Consider the following 19922-nt stretch of genomic DNA (forward strand, 5'->3'; position numbering starts at 1 on the left):
GGGGCCTCTGGGAAATGTAGTTCGTGCGACTGCCGGGGTCTCGGGGTTTGCGGGCGCGAGGCTCCGCGTGCGCAAGCGCACTTCCGGCTCTGCGCCGCCGCTGCGTCCATTGTCCGGCCCTGGTGTGGCTGAGGCGGTTTCGGAAAACTCGTCCGCTGATCGGAGTCCGGGAGGACGAAGCCTGGAGCTGGGGAAGGAGAAGCCGGCCCGTGGCCCTTGGGTGGGCCAGAGGGCGAGAAATCCGGAACCTCCCGGAGGCGGTGATTCCGAGTGCGCGGGTCGGGATGGTACCTCTCATGCGTTGGCGGGTGTCCGCGGGACCGCGCCCTCCGCCCTGTTGGGGACCGGGGCGTGGCCGGAGGGGTGGTCAGAAGTGCTGCTGGAGAATTTAATTTTGGGGAGAGGAAACGGCAGGCTGGGGCGGGGTCTGAGCACCTCCCTAGAGGAGAAGCGCTGAGAGCAGAGGCGGGTCCGACGGGGCGGATTGGGGGCTGTGGTCGCAGACGGGTGAGTGGGTCCACTCCTCTCTCCTCAGTCCCTGTTCCCGAGTGGGGTCCCGACGAGGCGGGAATGGCCCGGAGGCCGCCGAAGGCCGCGCTCCAGGTGAGCAGTGCATTCCTAATCTAGCTAGGCCCACGGAGGGTGTTTTGGGGAGTCATTGTTCTCCACCTGGCTACCCCCTTACTTGGCTAGCGTTCCCCCTTCCCCGCCCCCCGCCCCGGAGCCTCCTAAAAAAAAAAAAAATGTCCAGAGCTGGGGGGAGCAACAACGTGGATGCTGGAGTGGCAGCCAGCTTCCCAAAAGGGAAGTCGCACTGCAGGGTGGAGGGGACCAAACGGCTTGTGAGAGGAGTTAAGGTTGAATGTGTTGGGAAATGTCAGTGGTGAGACCCCTGAGTGCCAAGCCAGCTCTTTGAACTCTGTCAGTAAGAAATGGAGAGAGTCGGTGACAGGTCGAACACTGTAGAGGAGAAAGTGACTGGGAAGGCAGCAGTGAGTGAAGGAGGATCTCCAGCTTCTGACCCAGGGGCCATAGACTTCATGGGGCTGAAGAGGTATGGTCTGGACATGCCTAGGAAGAGAATAGAGATGGACTTTCTTGGGCAAGGAGGCAAAAAAACAGGGAGGACTTGTCCATAGCTTTCATGTTCTTTAATGCTTAACAAAGGTATAATAGTGCCCATCCCCAGAACAGCCTTCACTTTAAGTATGAGGCTGATTTGTGAACCCATTCATTCTTTGGGGGAGCGGGAACAGAGTATATCAGTGAAACATAACAGGAGAGAATATTTTAATCCATACTGTCTTTAGGATTAAGGAAGAATTACAGATTCTAGTTGTTAGGTGTATGAGACAGTCAAACTCAGTTCATAAGTATACTAATAGTGTCTTCTAAAAATAGTTAACAGAAGATAAAACACACACATTATATAATGCCTTCATGTTTTTTACACTTACATGCTTTGTTTTCCAGAGGTGAGCCTTAAGAAGTAAGACAAGTACAGCGCTAGAACTAGACAGTTACTTGGTTTGAGGGAAAGCAGAGCAAATCATTATCATTATCACCTTTAAATACAAAGTGTTTCCTCAGTAAAAACCCCTTGACTCAAAGTGGCCCTATAGGACAAAATAGAACTTCCTGTAGGGTTCAAAAACTGTAATCTTTACAGAAGCAGACCGCCACATCTTTCTCCACAGAGCGGCTGGTGAGTTTGAACTGCGGACCTTTTGTTTAGCAGCCAAACGCTTAGGCACTGTGCCACCAGGGCTCATGAAATTAGGATAACTAATATCCTGTCAGAGGTGATGGTGCTTTCCTTAGGAGGGATTCCCTTCTTAATGGTGTTGATCTTGGAGTCTTGTCGAATGTGAGTTCCATGGTCTTCCAGAAAACTGAAAGTAGATACATGTTCTGTGCAGTGAATTTTAGGGACCACATTAAACTTTACTTTTCAGGTTGTGTTCCCCAAGCACTCTGATTCAGTTATATTCTCCAGCAGTAGCCTGACAGTCCACGTGGATTACCTAACTCAGACTGTAGGCGATGAGCAGGCATGATGGACAGAACAGAGCACTGGCCCTACAAAAGGGATTTGTAAGTAGAAATTTCCCTTTGTCAGTGGTTCCCCTTCTCTGAGCGTGCTGCTTAGGGGAATGGAAAAGATAAGTAATAGAGTCATATGACTCTTTATCCAGGAAGTTAATTTAATGGGGGAAGACAGCCTCATGCAGGAGTATAGCACAAGGGAGAGAGGGGTGTCAGGTGTTGATACAGAGGGCCAGAGGCTGCTTTGAGTATGGAGAGGGGAGAGGAAATCCTGCATGTGGGAAAGATTTAGTGAAGACTGTCACCTGTGGATAGGAGTTTGATTGCATCTAAGCAGGTGAAAACAAAGAGGGTAGAGGTAGAGGTGATTGACTTTGTGGGTCAAAGAAGAAGATTGGGGTCCAGAAAACAATGGACCATGAAACCCATTGTCCTGTGTGATAACAGGTGTGGGCTGCAGGCAATAGATGAGGACAGAAAGAAGTTGGGCCTCTTTTTTGGCCATGGTAACCCATTCATCCATCTGTCTATATATTCAAAAGATAGTCATTGAGCCCCTATGATATGTCAGGCACTTTCTTAGGTGTTTGGGATATATTGTTGTAGTTACCATAGAGTGATTCCAACTCATGGCGAGCCCATGTGTACAGAGTAGAATTGCTCCACAGGGTTTTCAAGGCAGTGACCTTTCAGAACCAGATTATCAGGCCTGTCTTCTGAGGCACTCCTGGGTGGGTTCGTACTGCCAACCTTTTGGCTAATAGTTGAATGTTTAACCATTTGTGCCACCCAGATAGTCCCATTAGTGAACAAAATTTACAAAGGCATCTGCTCTCATAGAACTTATGTTCTAGAAGGGAGAGACAGAAGACTCCAGTAAACAAGTAAATTATATAATATCCTAGAGGTACCTCAAAAAAATATAAGGTAAGAAAGATAGGGGGACTGAATGGGGAGGCAGGAAACTTGTGGTAGGGGTACAATTTTAATTTTACATAGTGTGGTCAAGATAAGCCATACCCTTATTGTGCTTGGGATAGCTGAGTGAAGGCCCGAAAGCCAGATGTGTGTCTGGTTTATTCAAGGAACACCAAGGAGGCCAGTGTAGCTTGGGCCAGTGTTTTTGAGCAGGAAAATAGTATGCTTTCTTAGTTTTAAAGATTACTGTGAATAATGAATTGTAGGAGCAAGAGACTGGAAGTTAGAATTCCCCTGGAAGGGTGTTCGATGGGTGGCACCTTCCCCCTGGGCTTAACTAACAAAGTGGCTCCAGTGGCAATAGGATAAGAATGGGAGCAGAGATGGGAGAAACAGGATGCCGTTAGAATTGTTAGGATCTGTGTGTGTTGGAAACCCTGGTGGCATAGTGGTTAAGCGCTATGGCTATTAACCAAAAGGTCGGCAGTTCAAATCCACCAGGCCCTCCTTGGAAACTCTATGGGGCAGTTCTGTTCTGTCCTATAGGGTGGCTATGAGTTGGAATTGACTCGATGGCAACAGGTTTGGTTTTGGTTTACATGTGTTGTTGCTCTTTCTGTATAAACTCTATGCACCCTTGTTTGTCTTTTCTTCATTATACATGTGCTGCATTTTTAGTTAGGAAAATAAAAGTATTTGCAAGTCTTAGGTTTGAATTCACCAGATTCCTCAGAAAATGGGGAAAGGGTAATGAAAATATTTTGGAACTACATAGAGGTGGTGGTTGCTCAACATTCATGAATCTTCTAAATGCCACTGATTGTTTACCATGAATGGCTGATCTTCTGTGTATTTCATCTCATTTTAAAAAGAAAAAAAAAGATATAGGGAAGTTTTACAAGAAAAAAGTTGCATATGGAGTCCAGGTTTCTTGGTGTTCTACCTTGATGGGGAGGAAATGGGCTCCATCTCTGATCTGGTCTCTGTTGCCTTCAGATCCCAAGAACTCTGAGATCAGATCACCAGGATGAACAGACCCAACCAAATCTAACTCAGGTCACCCAAACCCACACAAGATTTCCCTGGACCACCATCCTTCTTCATTAAGTATTATCCATACTCTGTATTCATTTACTCAGCAGACATTTTGGAGTGTATGCTGTGTGCCAGGCAGTGGTTCTTAACCAGGGCCATGCCTCAGAACTAGTCAGGAAGTGGTACCTGCTTCCTTTGGGGTGGTGAAAAGGTTTCTGTGAGAAAGTTTAGTGAGACAGTGCATATAAATTACTAAATGTGTGGCCTGCAGGGAGTGTCAAGTAGATATTAACAGTTATTCTTTTATAGTGAATCACCTGAGGAGCTTTTAAAAGATATTTGACAAGGCTTTCCACAGGTAATTTAGAAAAGTTGCCCAGGTAATTCTGGGCAATCCCAGTGTGCTTGGTGTTGGGAATACTGAAATGGAAAGGGTACGGTCTTGGTACTTAAGGTGTTTGAGAAATTGATGCAGGAAAAATACATATGACTTAACAACTGCAATTCTGAAATGGAGACATAGACCAAATGCTGAAGGAGACAGGAGGATAGGGGACGTGGAAAAACTTCAGAAGAGAAGGAACCATTGAACTGGTTCTAAAACGATGACCAGGAGTTTTTCCTGTAGAGCTGAGGGAAGAAAGCACCTTATGATTGGAATAGAGTATATACATTATGGTACAAAGGCAAGGAGACATGAAAGGGTGTAGTATGATTAGGGACTGACTGACAAAGAGTCGTCATGGCAGAAGTGTAGCCGTGTATGGCGAATGGCAGAAGGCAAAGCGTGAGAGAAAAATGGAGAGAAGTTTGTGGCTGGGAGACAACCTAGAACAGCACTGTCCAGAAGAAATATAATGCAAGCTATGTATATAGTTTTAAATTCCTAGTAGCCACAATAAAAAAATAAGAAGCAGGTAACTTTTTTATTAAATAGTAAATAGTTATTAAATATTTGTGGAGCACCTGGCCTGTTCTAGGCAATAGAGATTGAACAATAAAGAAAATAGATGATATCCCTGCTCACCTGGAGTTTATATTCTGGTGTAGGATACAGACTGTAAACAAAGAAAAGTATATGTCAGTTGGTGAAGGCTATGAAGAAGAGGACAGAGTGACAGAGCAGGATGGGTGCTGCTTTATGTAGCGTGGTCAGGGAAGGTTGCTCTGATGAAGTGACATTTGAACAAAGCTGAAGGAAGTGAGTGAGGGAACCGTGCGTTTATCTGTAGAGAGAGGCTTCTATGTCAAGGGAACAGACAAAGCAAAGGGCTTGAAGCAGAAGCATGCGTAGTGTGTTCCGGGAATCGGACGGAGGGCAGGCTGAATGAAACAGAGTAGTAGGTGATGAGATTTGAAATGAGATAGGGGGAGATAGGGGGAGGCCAGATTGTAAAGGGCTGTGTAGGTCACTGTAGAGACTTTGGCTTTTTCTTGGAATGAACTGGGGCACCGTTGGAGGGTTTTAAGCAAAGGAGTGACATGATCTGACAGGTTTTAATAAGATCACTCTGGTTGTTACATGGAATATACACTTGGGGGGTGTGAATGGGGCAAAAGTGGAATATGAGAGACCAGTTGGTGGTTGTAGCAATAGCCCAAATAAGAGATGGTGGCATGGGCTAGGCAGGGAAGAGTGGGAAAAAATTTAAAGGTTTGCAAGCATGATTAAATTTGTGTTTTAGAGACGTTTAGGCTCTGATAATATGCAGGAAAAAAATAAGGTTGTTGGGACCAAGAGCAGAAGAATGGAGACCAGTCAAGGCAAGAAATGATGATTGGCTTGACGTAGACATTTGCTTACTAGTCAGCACATTCTCTACCATTAGTGGAACCTATTTGAGGAAGCAGAATAAAATCAGGAGCCCAGGTGTTAAATATGGGGACCAGAGCAAAGGAGTCCAGCTTTGCAGACGACTAACTACCTATTAGCCAAAGGGGTTATATGTTTAGGGGACAGAGTAAGCACTGGGGAGAGGATGTTCGTTCTTACAGTCAACTTAAAATGTCTGGTCCCACCCCTTTTTTTGCTGGCCATGTCCATCCCAAGTCCAGCCTCCCGTCTCAAGCTTCTCTATCTCTGGACCGCCTTCCACCCATCTAAATGGTATTTACCTCTTAAGGCCCTGTGCATAGTCTTTTGAAGATTCCCCCCCTCCCTGTCTTCCCGGCTCTGAACATCCTTAGTACCTCACTTCGCTGTGTATTGTCTTAAATTGTGCTCTCATAATTACATATTTTAAAATAAACTGAAATCTACTCAAGGACTGCAGTGTTTTTTTTTTCCATTTTTATTCTGCCACAGTGTACCTGTTAAGCCAGGCATTTAGTAAGTATCTAGTGTCACCTTACCTGGCACAGTCAGATCCCTGACCTTGGTCAAAAAATCTCCCACAGGTTTCATCTTTTCCTGTTTCTATAGGGACACAGCCTCAATGTTAAGCAGGAATACAGTACAGAGGAGCCAGTGTTGTGTATGGATGTGTTCATGCACCTCACTCAGTAGAAAATGGTGCCATCCTATCTTCTCTCAGATTCAAATTGCATATATCTCCATAAGGCTTAGCACAGTCAGTGAACAGATATTTATTGTTGATCAGGCACTTGCTGGGCACTGGTGTTTCAGAGTTTTAAAAAAAAAAAGATACAATCACTGCCCTCATAATGCTTGCTTACAGTCTAGTCCGGAATATAAACATTACGTAGATGATTAGGTTTTATTTGAATACTTGTAGGTGTGCAAAGTGGCTTAAAGCACATAATAGAGGGATTGGCCCTCCTATAGGGGATCAGAAGACTTCACTGAGCATCTGGTAATCTGTAAAGTATAAAATGGAATTAGCTAAGGGAAAGTCTGGCAGAAAGGGGAGAGAATGATTGTCAAACAAACTGAAAGGAGTTCAGTTCAGCTATAATTAAGCAAAGTGGGGAAAAGGGCATGGAATAAGGTAGAAACCTCTATGATATCTTCTCACTCCTGCAGCTAACTTATCTCTGCTTTCAATGTCTTTTCATACTAGTTGCCTTAACCACACTCCCTTATATACTTTCTGAGATAGAAATCTAACTAAGACCAAAGGAGCGTACGATCACAGGTGTCTTATGGCTTAACACAGCCAAGGGAGGCAAGACAAAGATGAGCCTACAACCATCAGAACAATTGGGAGGCATCGAGGACCTTGGCCAGCCTAATTTCAGTAGAGTGGTAGAAGAAGCATCGATGAAGTAGAGTAAGAAGTATGAAAAGACCTTTGACCTAGCATTTTTAACTTTAGTTATCCTAGAGAAATTCTAGCATATTTTTTATGAAGAATATTTATTGGAATAATGTTTGTAATAGAACAATACTGGAAACACTCCAGATATCTATTAATAAGAAACTGATCCATTTATTTATTCATCAAGTATTTTTTGAGCATCTGCTGTGTGTCGGCAATTGTTCTAGGCTTTGGGCATATAACTGCTCAAGATGAATAGTCTCTGCTCTCAAGGAGCTTACAGTGGGAGGAGACAAACACTCAACCAGCAAGCAAGCTTATCTCAGATAATTGTTAGAAGTACGAGTGTCCTTTTCTATTTGGTAGCAAGAGTTTGGGCAAGATACTGTACTACGAGGAAAAATTAAACGTAGGTATATGATGGAGAGTAAATTAGAAGTGCTAAGACAGCCTTTCTGAGGAGGCAACACTTGAGGTGTGAGTAACAACTTGTCAACCATCTGGCCATCTGGGAATAAAAGGAATAGCAAACATAAAGGCCCTGGGTAGGAACAAGCTTGAGATATTCAGGGAATAGCAAGGTCGGCATGGCTAGAGCCTGGTAAGTGATGGATAAGTTTGAATTTTACTCTTAAGTACAGCAGGATGCCGTTTGTTTTAGGCAGCGATTGTTTTGTGATACAACTGTACTATGGAGTACTAAGAAGCAGTTCAAGGGAATAGGGTGAAACTATATAGCTACTATGGAAAGATCTCCAAAACACATAGTTAAATGTAGAAAGCAAGTTGTGGGGCAATGTGTCTGGTATTTTACAAGATGAGGTTGTGTGTGTGAATGTGTAAAACATGGAAAATGCACTCTAATGGTATATACCAAAGTGTTGACGGTGATTATTTCTGGAGAGTAAAGTAGGATTGGTGATGCAGATCAAGAAGGCTATCACTTTTTACACCCACTGTGTTTGAATTTTGTAAACCCTCCCCCAGTACACATGCCCACACACACAAAGAAAGTGAGTGGAGAGCAAGGAATTGGCAGCAAGGAATTGACAGCAGTGCTTGGCTTTGAGGGAATGCAAGGAGACATCTAAATGGGATACAGGTTTAGAGGCCAAATTGCCCCTCCTAACTTTCCTGCCTGCCATACTAGACCCTATACAAAATTATAGAGTTAAACAGCCAGTATATATAACCTGATCAGAATACCAAATGTGTGATCATTGCTTTTGATAGATCCTTTGGTGGCACAGTAGTTAAGACCTCGGCTGCTAACCAAAAGATTGACAGTTCAGATCTACCAGCTGCTCCTTAGAAACCCTATGGCGCAGTTCTGTCCTGTCCTGTAGGGTCACTATGAGTCAGAATCCACTTGATGACAACATGAGTGGAGTGTTTCGAGTATTGCCATGGGAATGTTTGCAGGCTTGATACCTAGTTGAGCAGGAATGTAATCCTACAGGAATCAGTGACATTCAAAGATGTGGCTGTGGACTTCACCCAGGAAGAATGGCACCACATGGACCCTACTCAGAGGATCTTGTACAGGGATGTGATGCTGGAGACCTATAGCCACCTGGTTTCTCTTGGTAAGAACAACTCCCTTCAGTGTCTTGCCCATTGGTGGGTCTTTCCTTTCTCAGTTGCTAAGGTTGTAGTGCTCACAGCATAGGTAACTGTGAGCAGGGTGTTAGGGATCTAAGCTTGTTAATTTCTTTGAGATCCAGCTTTATGTATGGGTTTTTGATCCTGCTCTCAAGGTAAAAGGTCTTTATTTTACATTACTGGAAATAAATTGTTTGATTGCATGACTCCCATAGTTGCACCTTTTTTTTCCTTCAGAGTTCCTGCATATCAAGGACTAGTAGTGACTTGTAGGAAAGTTCTTTGTCCACTTGCACAAACAACCTAAGCTTGTATATTTACCCATGAGCAGGATATCAAGTTTCCAAGCCAGAGGTGATCTTCAAATTGGAGCAAGGAGAAGAGCCATGGATATCAGAGGAAGAAATCCAAAGACCTTTTTGTCCAGGTAAATGAGTGGGAATCAGGCATGTAGGAATCAATGCAGATAACAGCACAGCTCAGGGAGGGGGAAGCACCTTTCAATTGCTAGCTTGGGAATTCCGAGACCTGCAGAGGAAGCTGAAGCCATGTGCTTTGAGGTCTCCTGGGTGACACCTTTGTAGGTCTCCTACCACAGGGTGTTGCTGCTATTAGCGGGACTTAGAGGAAAAGGTACTCCTTATTCCTTTCCAGAAGTAACCTCTTATCCTACACTCTGCTATTTCTGCATATCCTGTAACTCTGCTTACTGGGTTATTTTCTCCTCTGGCTTCCTCAGTCTTCCTTCATTATTTAGAGATTCCTTTTCTTACTCATTCCGATATTAATGGAACTTCCATGTCTCCTCTCTTTTTTGGCAGAGGGTAGAGGTCACTTTCACTGTCAGATGGCTCAGACTTTTAGGAAATACCCACAGCCTTGATTCTCCCTCCTTTTTGTAACCTGTCTTGAGACTTCTTCCCTAAACTGCTAAAACACCGATTAGGGAGCAACACCATCTTCCTTCCATCTCACCTTTATGCTGATTTGATTCACTGCCTTCCTCCATGGCTCCTGTGTTATCACCCTCTCCTGGCCTCCTCACTTGTTCAGTGCTTCTTGGCTTTTAGGTCTTTGTCTTATCTTGCCTTTTCCTCTAAGTGAATTTGCCTTAAGGAATCTGCCTTCCAGTTCTTTCTGTATTATGTCTTGATAAGGGTACCTTCATTCTGGTGGTTGCAGCTCTTTATGCTATGCTATAGACTCAGAAATCTTCCTTACTTGCACTCGGGTCTCTCTTTTTAATTCTCACAGGACCTCTGCCCTTGGAAGCCTCACTCAGTTCATACTGAATATATAAATTAGTCGTTTTTCATACCTAGCCACCATATTTTGCTACATTGCCCATTACCCATTTCTGTCCTTAACCATTAGAGACCGTTGGGTTTCTGATCCCTTAAGCCAGACTCCGTAATCACTTAGCCTTCTTTTTTTCTTACCTCCTTTACCTGATCTCCCCAGGTTATTTTTCTCCTTTGAGAAATGTCTTAGGTTTTCCTGTCTTAATTTTTATCAGTAACATCCTGAACTAAGCTTAGATTATTATAACTCCCAGTTGGAATTGCTCATTCTATCTTTTCTTTTTATAATCCACATGGGATTTTCTTTTCTTTTTTTTCTTTTATAACACCTTTATTGAGATAATTTTCATCACCCCAAAAGGAAACCCCCGAATCTGTTATCACTCACTCCCACTTCCTTTTTCACCCTACCCCACAACAATTAATCTCCTTTTTATCTCTATGGATTTGCCTATTCTGGACATTTTGTATAGCTGGAATCATACAGTATGTGGCATTTTGTCTGACTTCTTTCACTTATCTATGTTTTCAAGGTTCATTTGTGTTATAGAATTGTATAGAAATGTATAGCATATACATTATAGAATGTATCATACTTCATTCCTTTTTTATGGGTGAGTAATATTCCATTGTATGGATATATCACATTTTATTTATCAGTTAATAAACTGTATGGGATTATAAAACTTTATCTTCATAAACCACCCACCTCTGAAAAAACCTTGTTCCCCTATACCTCATAGATTTAAAGGTCCTCTATCGTACCTTCCAGTATTATTTGTTTATTCCTGCCAAAACAGGCTTTATTTAGATTGAACTTCTTTTAATGTTCCCCATTAAGTAGCATACACTTTTACTCATTAGTTAATACTTTGTCTATTCAAAACCATCTATTACTTGAGTTCAAGGCCTATCTATATAAATATTCTTCCCTGGTCACAAATTTATATCATCTATTTTTTTTATACTAGACAAACTCAGATTTAATAATATACCATCCAGTGTGGTTTTTTTTTTTTTTAATTTTTGAAATATTGAGTCTTGTTTCTATTCTTAGATTTCAAGCTCCTACAGGAAGAGTCTGTTATATTTCTACCTGTTGCAGAATATCTAGAAGACAGTCAGATACTACTTGACTGATTGTTACAGAATCTGACTGGAGAGAGAAATTTTTCACTCATTCGTTTCATCAAGCATTTCTTGAATGTCCCATTGAGAAGGATTCTAAAAGGAGAAATACAAAGCATTCTCTGCCTCTGGGAATTTAGAATTAAGTCTAATTTCAGTTTAAGGAATCTTGGGGTTTGAGATCCCTTAGTTTTTTTTCCTCCCAACATTGTGTTATGAAAAATTTCTAAGTCGAAAGAATTAGGCAGTGAACACTCACATACCTTCCACCTGGATTCAACAGTTAACATTTTGTTGTATCTGCTTTATCATATATCTTTCCATCTATCAATCTATCTTATTTTTTTGATGTATTTCCAAATAAGTTGCAGACATAAGTACTTTTTATTCCTAAATACTTTAGCATACATATCATTAACTAAAGTTCAGTTTTTTATGGTTCTTTTTTTTAAAGAAAAAGTTACATACAATGAATTGCTCAGCTCTTATGTGTACCATACAATTGGTTTGATAAATGCATTTATTCATCTAACCCAAAATCCCATCAATATGGAATATTTTCATCACTCCAGAGAGTTCCCTCCCCTTAGTTTTTAAAGGTTGCCATTCTTAAAACCTAGAAATTAGTTAATTCTCTGCTATTGGTATTCTGAGGTAAACAGGTTTATAGCTCAGTTTTTATTAGGCAGATTGAAATAGATCCTTTTTTGGTTGAAAGAAGTGAGTAGTGTAGAAACAGAATTCAAATAGACTTAAACCACACAGTCCTAGGTGTAAGGATAATCTGCCTCCTGAAATAATACTTTTTCTTACCTTGTTAAGTATATCCCTCAGTCTCCAAGTATATCAAAGAATCCTTTCAGTTAGGTTATTGGCTACAGATTTTCTTTGCAGGATTTGGAGACCTGGAGCCTCAGAGGTGACTTCAAAGAAGTGAGGAAATGGATGTATTAGGATGATGGATTTTTGTGGTGGTTTGTAAAAAGGATTGGAAGCCTGGACAGTAGATAGAATCCTGCAAGCTGAACTGTGTTCCTGTTCCATTTGTATTTATGTCTAACGTCCTCATACTCATTCCCTTATTCTCTAACCAGCCCTCTTAGATAGGCTTTCCTTATTCTCTGGACTTTACCACACATTCTAGATCTGCAGTCTTTACTGTCATCTCCTTCACTCTCCCTTTTCTCCATTTTGGGTCTTCTACCCAGGCTACAGGACTAATTTCAAAAGAGTCGTGTATAATTTATATCTCTTTCATTTCCTCATTCCTACTGTAGCAGTTTGTTTCAATGGGAGGGAATAGGGACTTTTGCATTTTGGATTTCTTTCAGACTGGGAGATCAGGCCTGAAGCCAAATCATCAAAGCCGCAGCAGGGCATATCTGCAGTCTCCCGTAACACAGATGATCTCTCACATGCCGCACTAGAAGACGGCTGGGGTGTTAGAAGCCAGTTAGACAGACAGCAGGAAAACTGGAGGAGACGTCTGGGGCCAGATACATATACCCAGAAGAAAACAGTCACACCAGAGGAAAGTTTTGAGCAAAATAAATTTGGTGAAAACTCTAGATTAAGCACAGACCTGGTTACACAACTGAACATTCCTTCGAGAATAAGACCTAGCGAATGTAATACTCTGGGAAGCAACTTGGGACATAATTCAGACTTACTTAATCAGAATAACATCCTTACAAAAAAGAAACCCTATAAATGTAATAAATGCAGAAAAGCCTTTATTCATAGATCATCACTTACTAAACATGAGAAAACTCATAAAGGAGAGGCAGCTTCCCCCAACGGTACAGATCAGGGGATTTATCCTGGAAAGAAACACCATGAATGTACTGACTGTGGAAAAACCTTCCTCTGGAAGACACAGCTTACTGAGCATCAGCGAATTCACACTGGGGAGAAGCCCTTTGAATGTAATGTATGTGGAAAGGCCTTCAGGCATAGCTCATCCCTTGGTCAGCATGAGAATGCTCATACTGGAGAGAAACCCTATCAGTGTAGTCTCTGTGGGAAAGCCTTCCAGCGAAGCTCCTCCCTTGTTCAACACCAGAGAATTCACACTGGAGAGAAACCTTATCGATGTAATTTATGTGGGAGGTCCTTTAGGCATGGCACATCCCTCACACAGCATGAGGTTACACATAGTGGGGAGAAACCCTTCCAGTGTAAGGAATGTGGGAAAGCCTTTAGTCGGTGTTCTTCCCTTGTCCAGCATGAGAGGACTCATACTGGAGAGAAACCTTTTGAATGTAGCATATGTGGGAGGGCTTTTGGTCAGAGCCCATCCCTTTATAAACATATGAGGATTCATAAGAGAGGCAAACCTTACCAAAGCAATAACTATGGTATAGATTTCAACCACAGCTCATCTCTTACTCAAGATGAAAGCACTCTCACTCAAGTGAAATCCTATCATTGTAATGACTGTGGGGAAGATTTCAGTCACTTTACAGACTTTACTGACCATCAGAGGATCCATACTGGAGAGAACCCCTATGATTGTGAGCAGGCCTTTAGTCAACAACCTACTTCTCAACCAGGAGAGAAACCCTATCAATGTAACGTTTGTGGGAAAGCTTTCAAAAGGAGTACAAGTTTCATAGAGCATCACAGAATTCATACAGGAGAGAAACCCTATGAATGTAATGAATGTGGAGAAGCCTTCAGTCGGCGCTCATCGCTTACTCAGCATGAGAGAACCCACACTGGAGAGAAACCCTATGAATGTATTGACTGTGGGAAAGCCTTCAGTCAAAGTTCATCCCTTATTCAGCATGAGAGAACTCATACTGGAGAGAAACCCTATGAATGTAATGAATGTGGGCGAGCCTTCCGAAAAAAGACCAACCTGCACGATCATCAGAGAATTCATACTGGAGAAAAGCCCTATGTTTGTAAGGAATGTGGGAAAAACTTCAGTCGAAGCTCAGCTCTGACTAAGCATCAGAGAATTCATGCTAGAAATAAACTCTAGGAACCCTGAAATTAAGGAATGGGCAGAAACATTTGGCTGAAATACTTTCCTAATTCAGTATGAGAGCGTTCTTACTGGAGAGAAAACTTAAGAATGTAATGAGTTATGTGTGTATTTCTATGTTGTGTGTGAAGAAAACTGTATGCCAGTAGACAATGTTCGTTTTTTAATAAAAGTCACATTCTCAGATTTGATTACAGATTTTTGTAAAAACAACTACAGACATATAACCAGTTAGAAATGATATGCCTATATATTGGACATTATACAGTTTTTGAGTATATGTATGCAGGAGATTGCCAATTCTCGACAGCTTAGCTTGTAGCCCTAACTGTTTACAGCCCTTTTATAAATAAAATTCCTGCAGCAATGACCAAAACTCATTTTTAAAACTGACAACTGCAGCTCTTTGACAAAATTCACCTGGGAAACCAATTCCACCTTCAGGAATTCACCATTCAAGGAATTAGATCAACTAGTCCAATCACTTCCTTGTACAGATGAAGAAACTGAAAACCAAAGATGTGAAGTGGTTTGCACAGTGTGATACAGCTTATAATGGCAAAGCTGGGTGGAGAATGCAGCCTTCCTGGATCTTTGGTCTCATGGCCTTGCTGCTGAAAAGGTATTTTGGAATTCAGAGTGCTCTAAAGTAAATTTTAAAATAAACCAGATACATAAACATTTAATGAGCACCCATGGGTTGGACACTTTGTGGATTAGTAAAAGGTAGCAAGACTTAAGCAAATTTGTTTAAGGCAACTTGTTGGAAACCTGTAAACCAAAATGGTAGCAGAGACCGTGGACTGTTGAACTACTGGTGACTCCTTTCCTTTTCCCCAACTATCATAATTATACTTTCAGCTAACATATGTCAGTTTCATAAAATTTTTGTGCTTTTCATGACTCACTGCCATGGGAAACCACTGCCCCAAGCTTTCTATGTCATATTGAGAAAACAAAGCTAAGGGAAGAGAGAATTTTTTTCCCAAGTTAATTTTATTTTGGGAAAGTATAAGCCCAGTTACCTGCTGCCATAAATTTTACCTTTGACTCAGTTTGGAAAAACAGAAGGTATTGGTTAACATTGTGTGCCAAGGATATTACACCATAAAGAAATCAACTTTTTTCAGTCCATGGTGCTTTTCTATCAGGAAAGCAGTAGTAAAGCTTTAGTGACTCACCCTGGGCCTTAATGTCCCCTAACATCTCCCATGGGTCATCCTAAAGAAATTTCTAGAACCTTTGGTGATTCATTGGCATCAACAGCACAGACAGATTTGGAAGCAGCTATGGATGTTGATCTCTTTTACACAAGAATCGCTCCTCCCTAAGATAAGCAAATTTTCACAGCACTGATGATGAATCATGGGGAGGGGTGACATGGGTGGCATTGATATAAACCTTTCCTACTGGATTTTTTGCATGCCAGGTAGTGGAATCCTTGACTCTTCTCTCATACTGGACAGTATGAAGCAGTTCCCAAGCATTCTTCATTCTTGTTAGGGAAGATGTGCTTGGGGACTAGAATGTGGGACGTCTAGCCCAATGAGTCTGCTGCCTGTGAAGCATGGCAGATCTGCCTTCCAAGACATTAACCACTCAGAAAACTTTGTTTATGATGCTCTGTGTTTAGTGCACACATGATGCCAAGTCCATGTTTGTGTTGTCTGATAGTTTGACTATGGGTAGTTCTACAGAGATCCTTCCCTGCTGATTAACTAGATTATGTGTTAGGAACTCACTTCGCTGCAGACTGGGGATTCCCATAGTGGACTACTTTCAGGAATGTCATGAATTGTAACCAGTTGAATGTTGCCCTGCTGTTACGGAAGTTCGTAAAGACCTAGTCCCAGAAGACCCAAAGGAGACCACTGGTTTATGTATGGAGCCCGACCTAGATCCAACCAATCTGAGCCTCATTACATCTTCATTGGCAGGGAGGGAGCCCAGGATGTATGTGTGGCTGATTGAGCAAAGGACTGTCCTAGTCCCAGCAACCATGAACTTATGAACACCCAGCTTTCTAGGGCCATGTGAAATGTGTCCTTGTAACATCATTGTATTCTCTCAATAAATAGCCTTCTTAGTTGAATGGGAGTCAGTTTGTCTTTTTCAATTTTCAGAACTTGGCTAAGATTAAAGAATGGCGCGACAAGGAGGAGGGATTAACTGCTAAACTCTTCACAGCCAGGTGAGTTAATAGCTCCCATTTGTTATATGCTTACTACCTGAACCACATTTTGCTAAGTGCTTTACATAGCATTGTCTCATTTATTTCTTGCAGCATCCCTGTTACGGGTGTTGTGGTAGCTCTTGTCTCTCTGCCTGGCCAGCGTTTTTCTCCCTCTTCCTCTTTTCTTGTAACAATCCCTGCTTCACTGACTTCAGGAGCACAATTCAGGATGTCACCCAGGCTCAATGATAGTACTGGGGGCAGGTATGTTGGGCCAATCGGACTCTGTTTGCCAGAATTTTTCCAAAATAGAGCTGGCAGGGAAACTTTTTTATTTTGGGGTTGGTAGGCTGGGTAGATGAAGGCCTAGAGCTGCCAGAACCTGATTCCTTACCAGAGATAAGAGGTTTATTGTAGTAGGAGAGAATGAGGTGCTCTTACTTCTAATTCCTGAGGTCTTGCTCTTTCTTGGGTTCAGTGAGCTCCCCACTGTCATTCCAACTATTTCCCTATTTGGCCTAAGCTAATTTGTGTTTCTGTTGCTTGCATTGGAGAGACATGATACATGTTTTGTAATAGGTTGGAGGTGGAGACCAGAGGTAAAGTACCTTGCACAAAGTAGTACCCAAACAGCACATTCAAGCTTCAAACCCAGAACTCCAAGGACAGCGCTTAACCTAACTCTGATATCTCCAGAGCTGCATGTAATGCAGTGTTGTTGGAGGGGGTGAGCAGATGAAGGGATATGGTGACAGGTTAGGTTGAAGACCAAGCAGAGACAAAATGACAAAGGGCTTTGGAGTATTTTTCCAAACTATTTGAGTAAATTGTCATTGTTATAGTTGCTGTCGAGTCACCTCTGATAGTGACTTTGTGTATAACACAACAAAATGTTGCCTGGTCTGTGCCATTTTCATAATCATTGATATTTTGGATCATCTTACAGCACTATATTGGACAATATTTCTGTTTTGATCCATAAGGTTTTTTTTAGCTAATTTTCATAAACAGATTGCCAGGCCTTTTATTCTAGTCTTAGCCTGGAAGTTCCACTGAAACCTGTCCACCATGAGTGACCTGCTGGTATTTGAAATATATATACATATTATATGGAGCATGGCTTCCAACATAAGAGCAACCACAGTGCCACAAACTGACAGATAGGTGGTGCTTCTTTAAATTAAATGCCCTAAATTCACCCACAAGCCTCCCACCTTTATATATCAGCTGTTTACATTTGTTCATGCTGTAAATAAAATCTTTTAGCATTCTTAAAAACTTTGCCATAAATGTTTTCAACATTGCCACACAGTCTCATGATTTTATAAGTCCCTTGATGTTGGGACATCAATTTGACTTATTTTTGGTATTGATTTTGATAATAGTGACAATGGATACCTTTATCTTTTTAAGCACCACACCTTTTTTTTCCCTACTAAATATTTTCTTAAAATATCCAAGATGGGATTGCTGGGTCAGCATGTATAGGGCAGTATAAAGCCGATGATGTGAGACTCATAAAAGAATAAGCTTAATACAACAGTGCAGAACTAACAGTCTCAAAATTGCGAGAGGAGAAAGCCAGCTTCCCACTTCCCCCCATGATGCTGGGTGTTTCGGGAAGAGAGCCAGAGGGCAGGCATTATATCCATCCAGCGTCCAGCACAGCTCTGCCAGCATGGGTAGGTAAAATACTTCTTTGGTTATTAAACCTAGTGATATAGGGATGCTCAGTTCTTAATAGCTGCGGTGGGCTTTCATAAATACTGAACTAGTTAATTCTTACTCATTTGTTAAAACGCATATGTTGCTTCAGGGAAAGTTTCACTGATTCCCCTACTTCGTTTAGATTGGTCTCCCTCTTAAATTTTCATGGATTATATTTAATACCCTTCATGTTACTAACCACAATTTTTATTTGTGATTATTTGGTTTTTTGTTTCCTTCACTATATTGTGAGCTTTAGGAAGGCAGGGTCCACATCTGTTTGGCTAGCTTTTTTGTCCCCTGCTTATCACAATGCCAGGTATACAGTAGGTGCTCAATGTAGTGTTACTCAGTGAGCAGTTGAGTGGAAATTTGTCAACAAAGAAGACTGGTTTACAAGTGAAAATATGCTCAATCTTGAAGTTGGAAAATTGCAAACAAAAACAATGAGAAACTATTTCATACCCATTTAGGCTGGCAAAAATTAAGAAGACTGGCAGGGGGAAATGAGAACTCCCTGCCCGCCAATTTAAATTTTTGCTTATTGTTTCTTTGTAAGTATGTGGGGTCTTTTTTTTTACTTGTGCATTAGGTGAAAGTTTACAGAGCAAATTAGTTTCTCATTAAACAGTTAGTACACAAATTGTTTTGTGACATTGGTTGCCAACCCCACGATGTGTCAGCACTCTCCCTTTCTCTGCCCCAGATTCCATTTGTCCAGTTTTCCTGTTCCTTCCTGCTTTCTCATTTTTGCTTTTGGGCTGGTGTGTCCGTTAGTCTCCTATGCATGAATTGAACTACGAAGCACATTCCTCATGTGTGTTATTGTTGGGGGAAATGAGAACTCATACGCTGCTGATGAGAGGGTAAATAAATAAAATCATTTTGGAGAGTAACTCGGCAATGTCCAGTAAAATTGAAGCTCAGCAAAGCTCATGACCCAGCAATTCCAGTTGTAGATATATACACCAGACTACAAATTCTCCCTGTGAGCCCGAAGAGATGTTGCACAGGATATTCATTGCAGCAATATTTGAAATATTAAAGTGGACACCATAGAAATGCCTGTTAGTAAGTGAATGGTTTAATAAATTGTGACATGCTGATCATTTAATACAATACAGTGCTTAAATTTTAATATCTATATCCCCAGCACAGAAATTACTTAGATATTTAATGAAGGATTGAACTGTATTTACATGTATTAACAAAGCTAAAATATTGAAAATAAAGTTGCAGAGCGATATAGTGTAGTATAGTATAACTTCTAGAACAGTTTTTTAAACATATATATATTGCCTTAGATATCTAGTACTGCTGTAGCAGAAACACCACAAGTGGATGGCTTTAACAAATAGAAATTTATTCTCTAAGTTTAGGAGGCGAGAAATCTGAATTTAGGGTGCCAACTATAGGGGAAGGATTTTTTTTCTCTGTCAGGTCTGGGGGAAGGTTCTTGTTTTCTAACATCTGTAAGCCCTGTGTTCCTTGGAGATCTCCATGCACCTTGGCATCAGTCTTCCCCTGGATCTAGGAGGTTCTTAATGCAGGGACACACTTCGCTCCCAGCTCTCCTTTCTTGATGGTAGGTCCTTCCTCTCTGCTTGCTTCTCTCTCCTTTTATCTCTTGTAAGATAAAAGATGTAACTGAAGCAAGGCTAGTGGCATAAGGTACATTCCACCCTAATCCTGCCTCATTAACATCACAGTTTAGGATTTGCAACCTCTCACAAAATGGAGGACACATAATACTGGGAATCATAGCCTAGCTAAGTTGACACATTTTGGGGGGACACAACTCAATC

At 41.6% G+C, this 19922-nt stretch overlaps 1 protein-coding gene across 6 annotated transcripts in view; it reads left to right on the forward strand.

The window, feature by feature from the left end:
* Positions 1 to 67: 67 nt before the first annotated feature.
* The window catches only part of ZFP90 (ZFP90 zinc finger protein), a 30986-nt gene continuing 11131 nt past the window's right edge, over positions 68 to 19922 (forward strand). Inside the window, exons 1-5 of one of the 6 annotated variants that reach the window (XR_007514696.1) lie at positions 68 to 270; positions 536 to 603; positions 8677 to 8803; positions 9151 to 9246; positions 16361 to 16428. Coding sequence is in view for 5 of the 6 variants with exons in the window: in XM_049864553.1 (XP_049720510.1) it covers positions 571 to 603; positions 8677 to 8803; positions 9151 to 9246; positions 12580 to 14234 (1911 nt within the window). In the remaining variant the exon portion in view is untranslated. The other 5 variants (XM_049864553.1, XM_049864552.1, XM_049864554.1 and 2 more) reach the window with 5 other exon arrangements.

Source organism: Elephas maximus, chromosome 21, assembly GCF_024166365.1.
Source record: "Elephas maximus indicus isolate mEleMax1 chromosome 21, mEleMax1 primary haplotype, whole genome shotgun sequence".
Classification (NCBI taxonomy): domain Eukaryota; kingdom Metazoa; phylum Chordata; class Mammalia; order Proboscidea; family Elephantidae; genus Elephas; species Elephas maximus.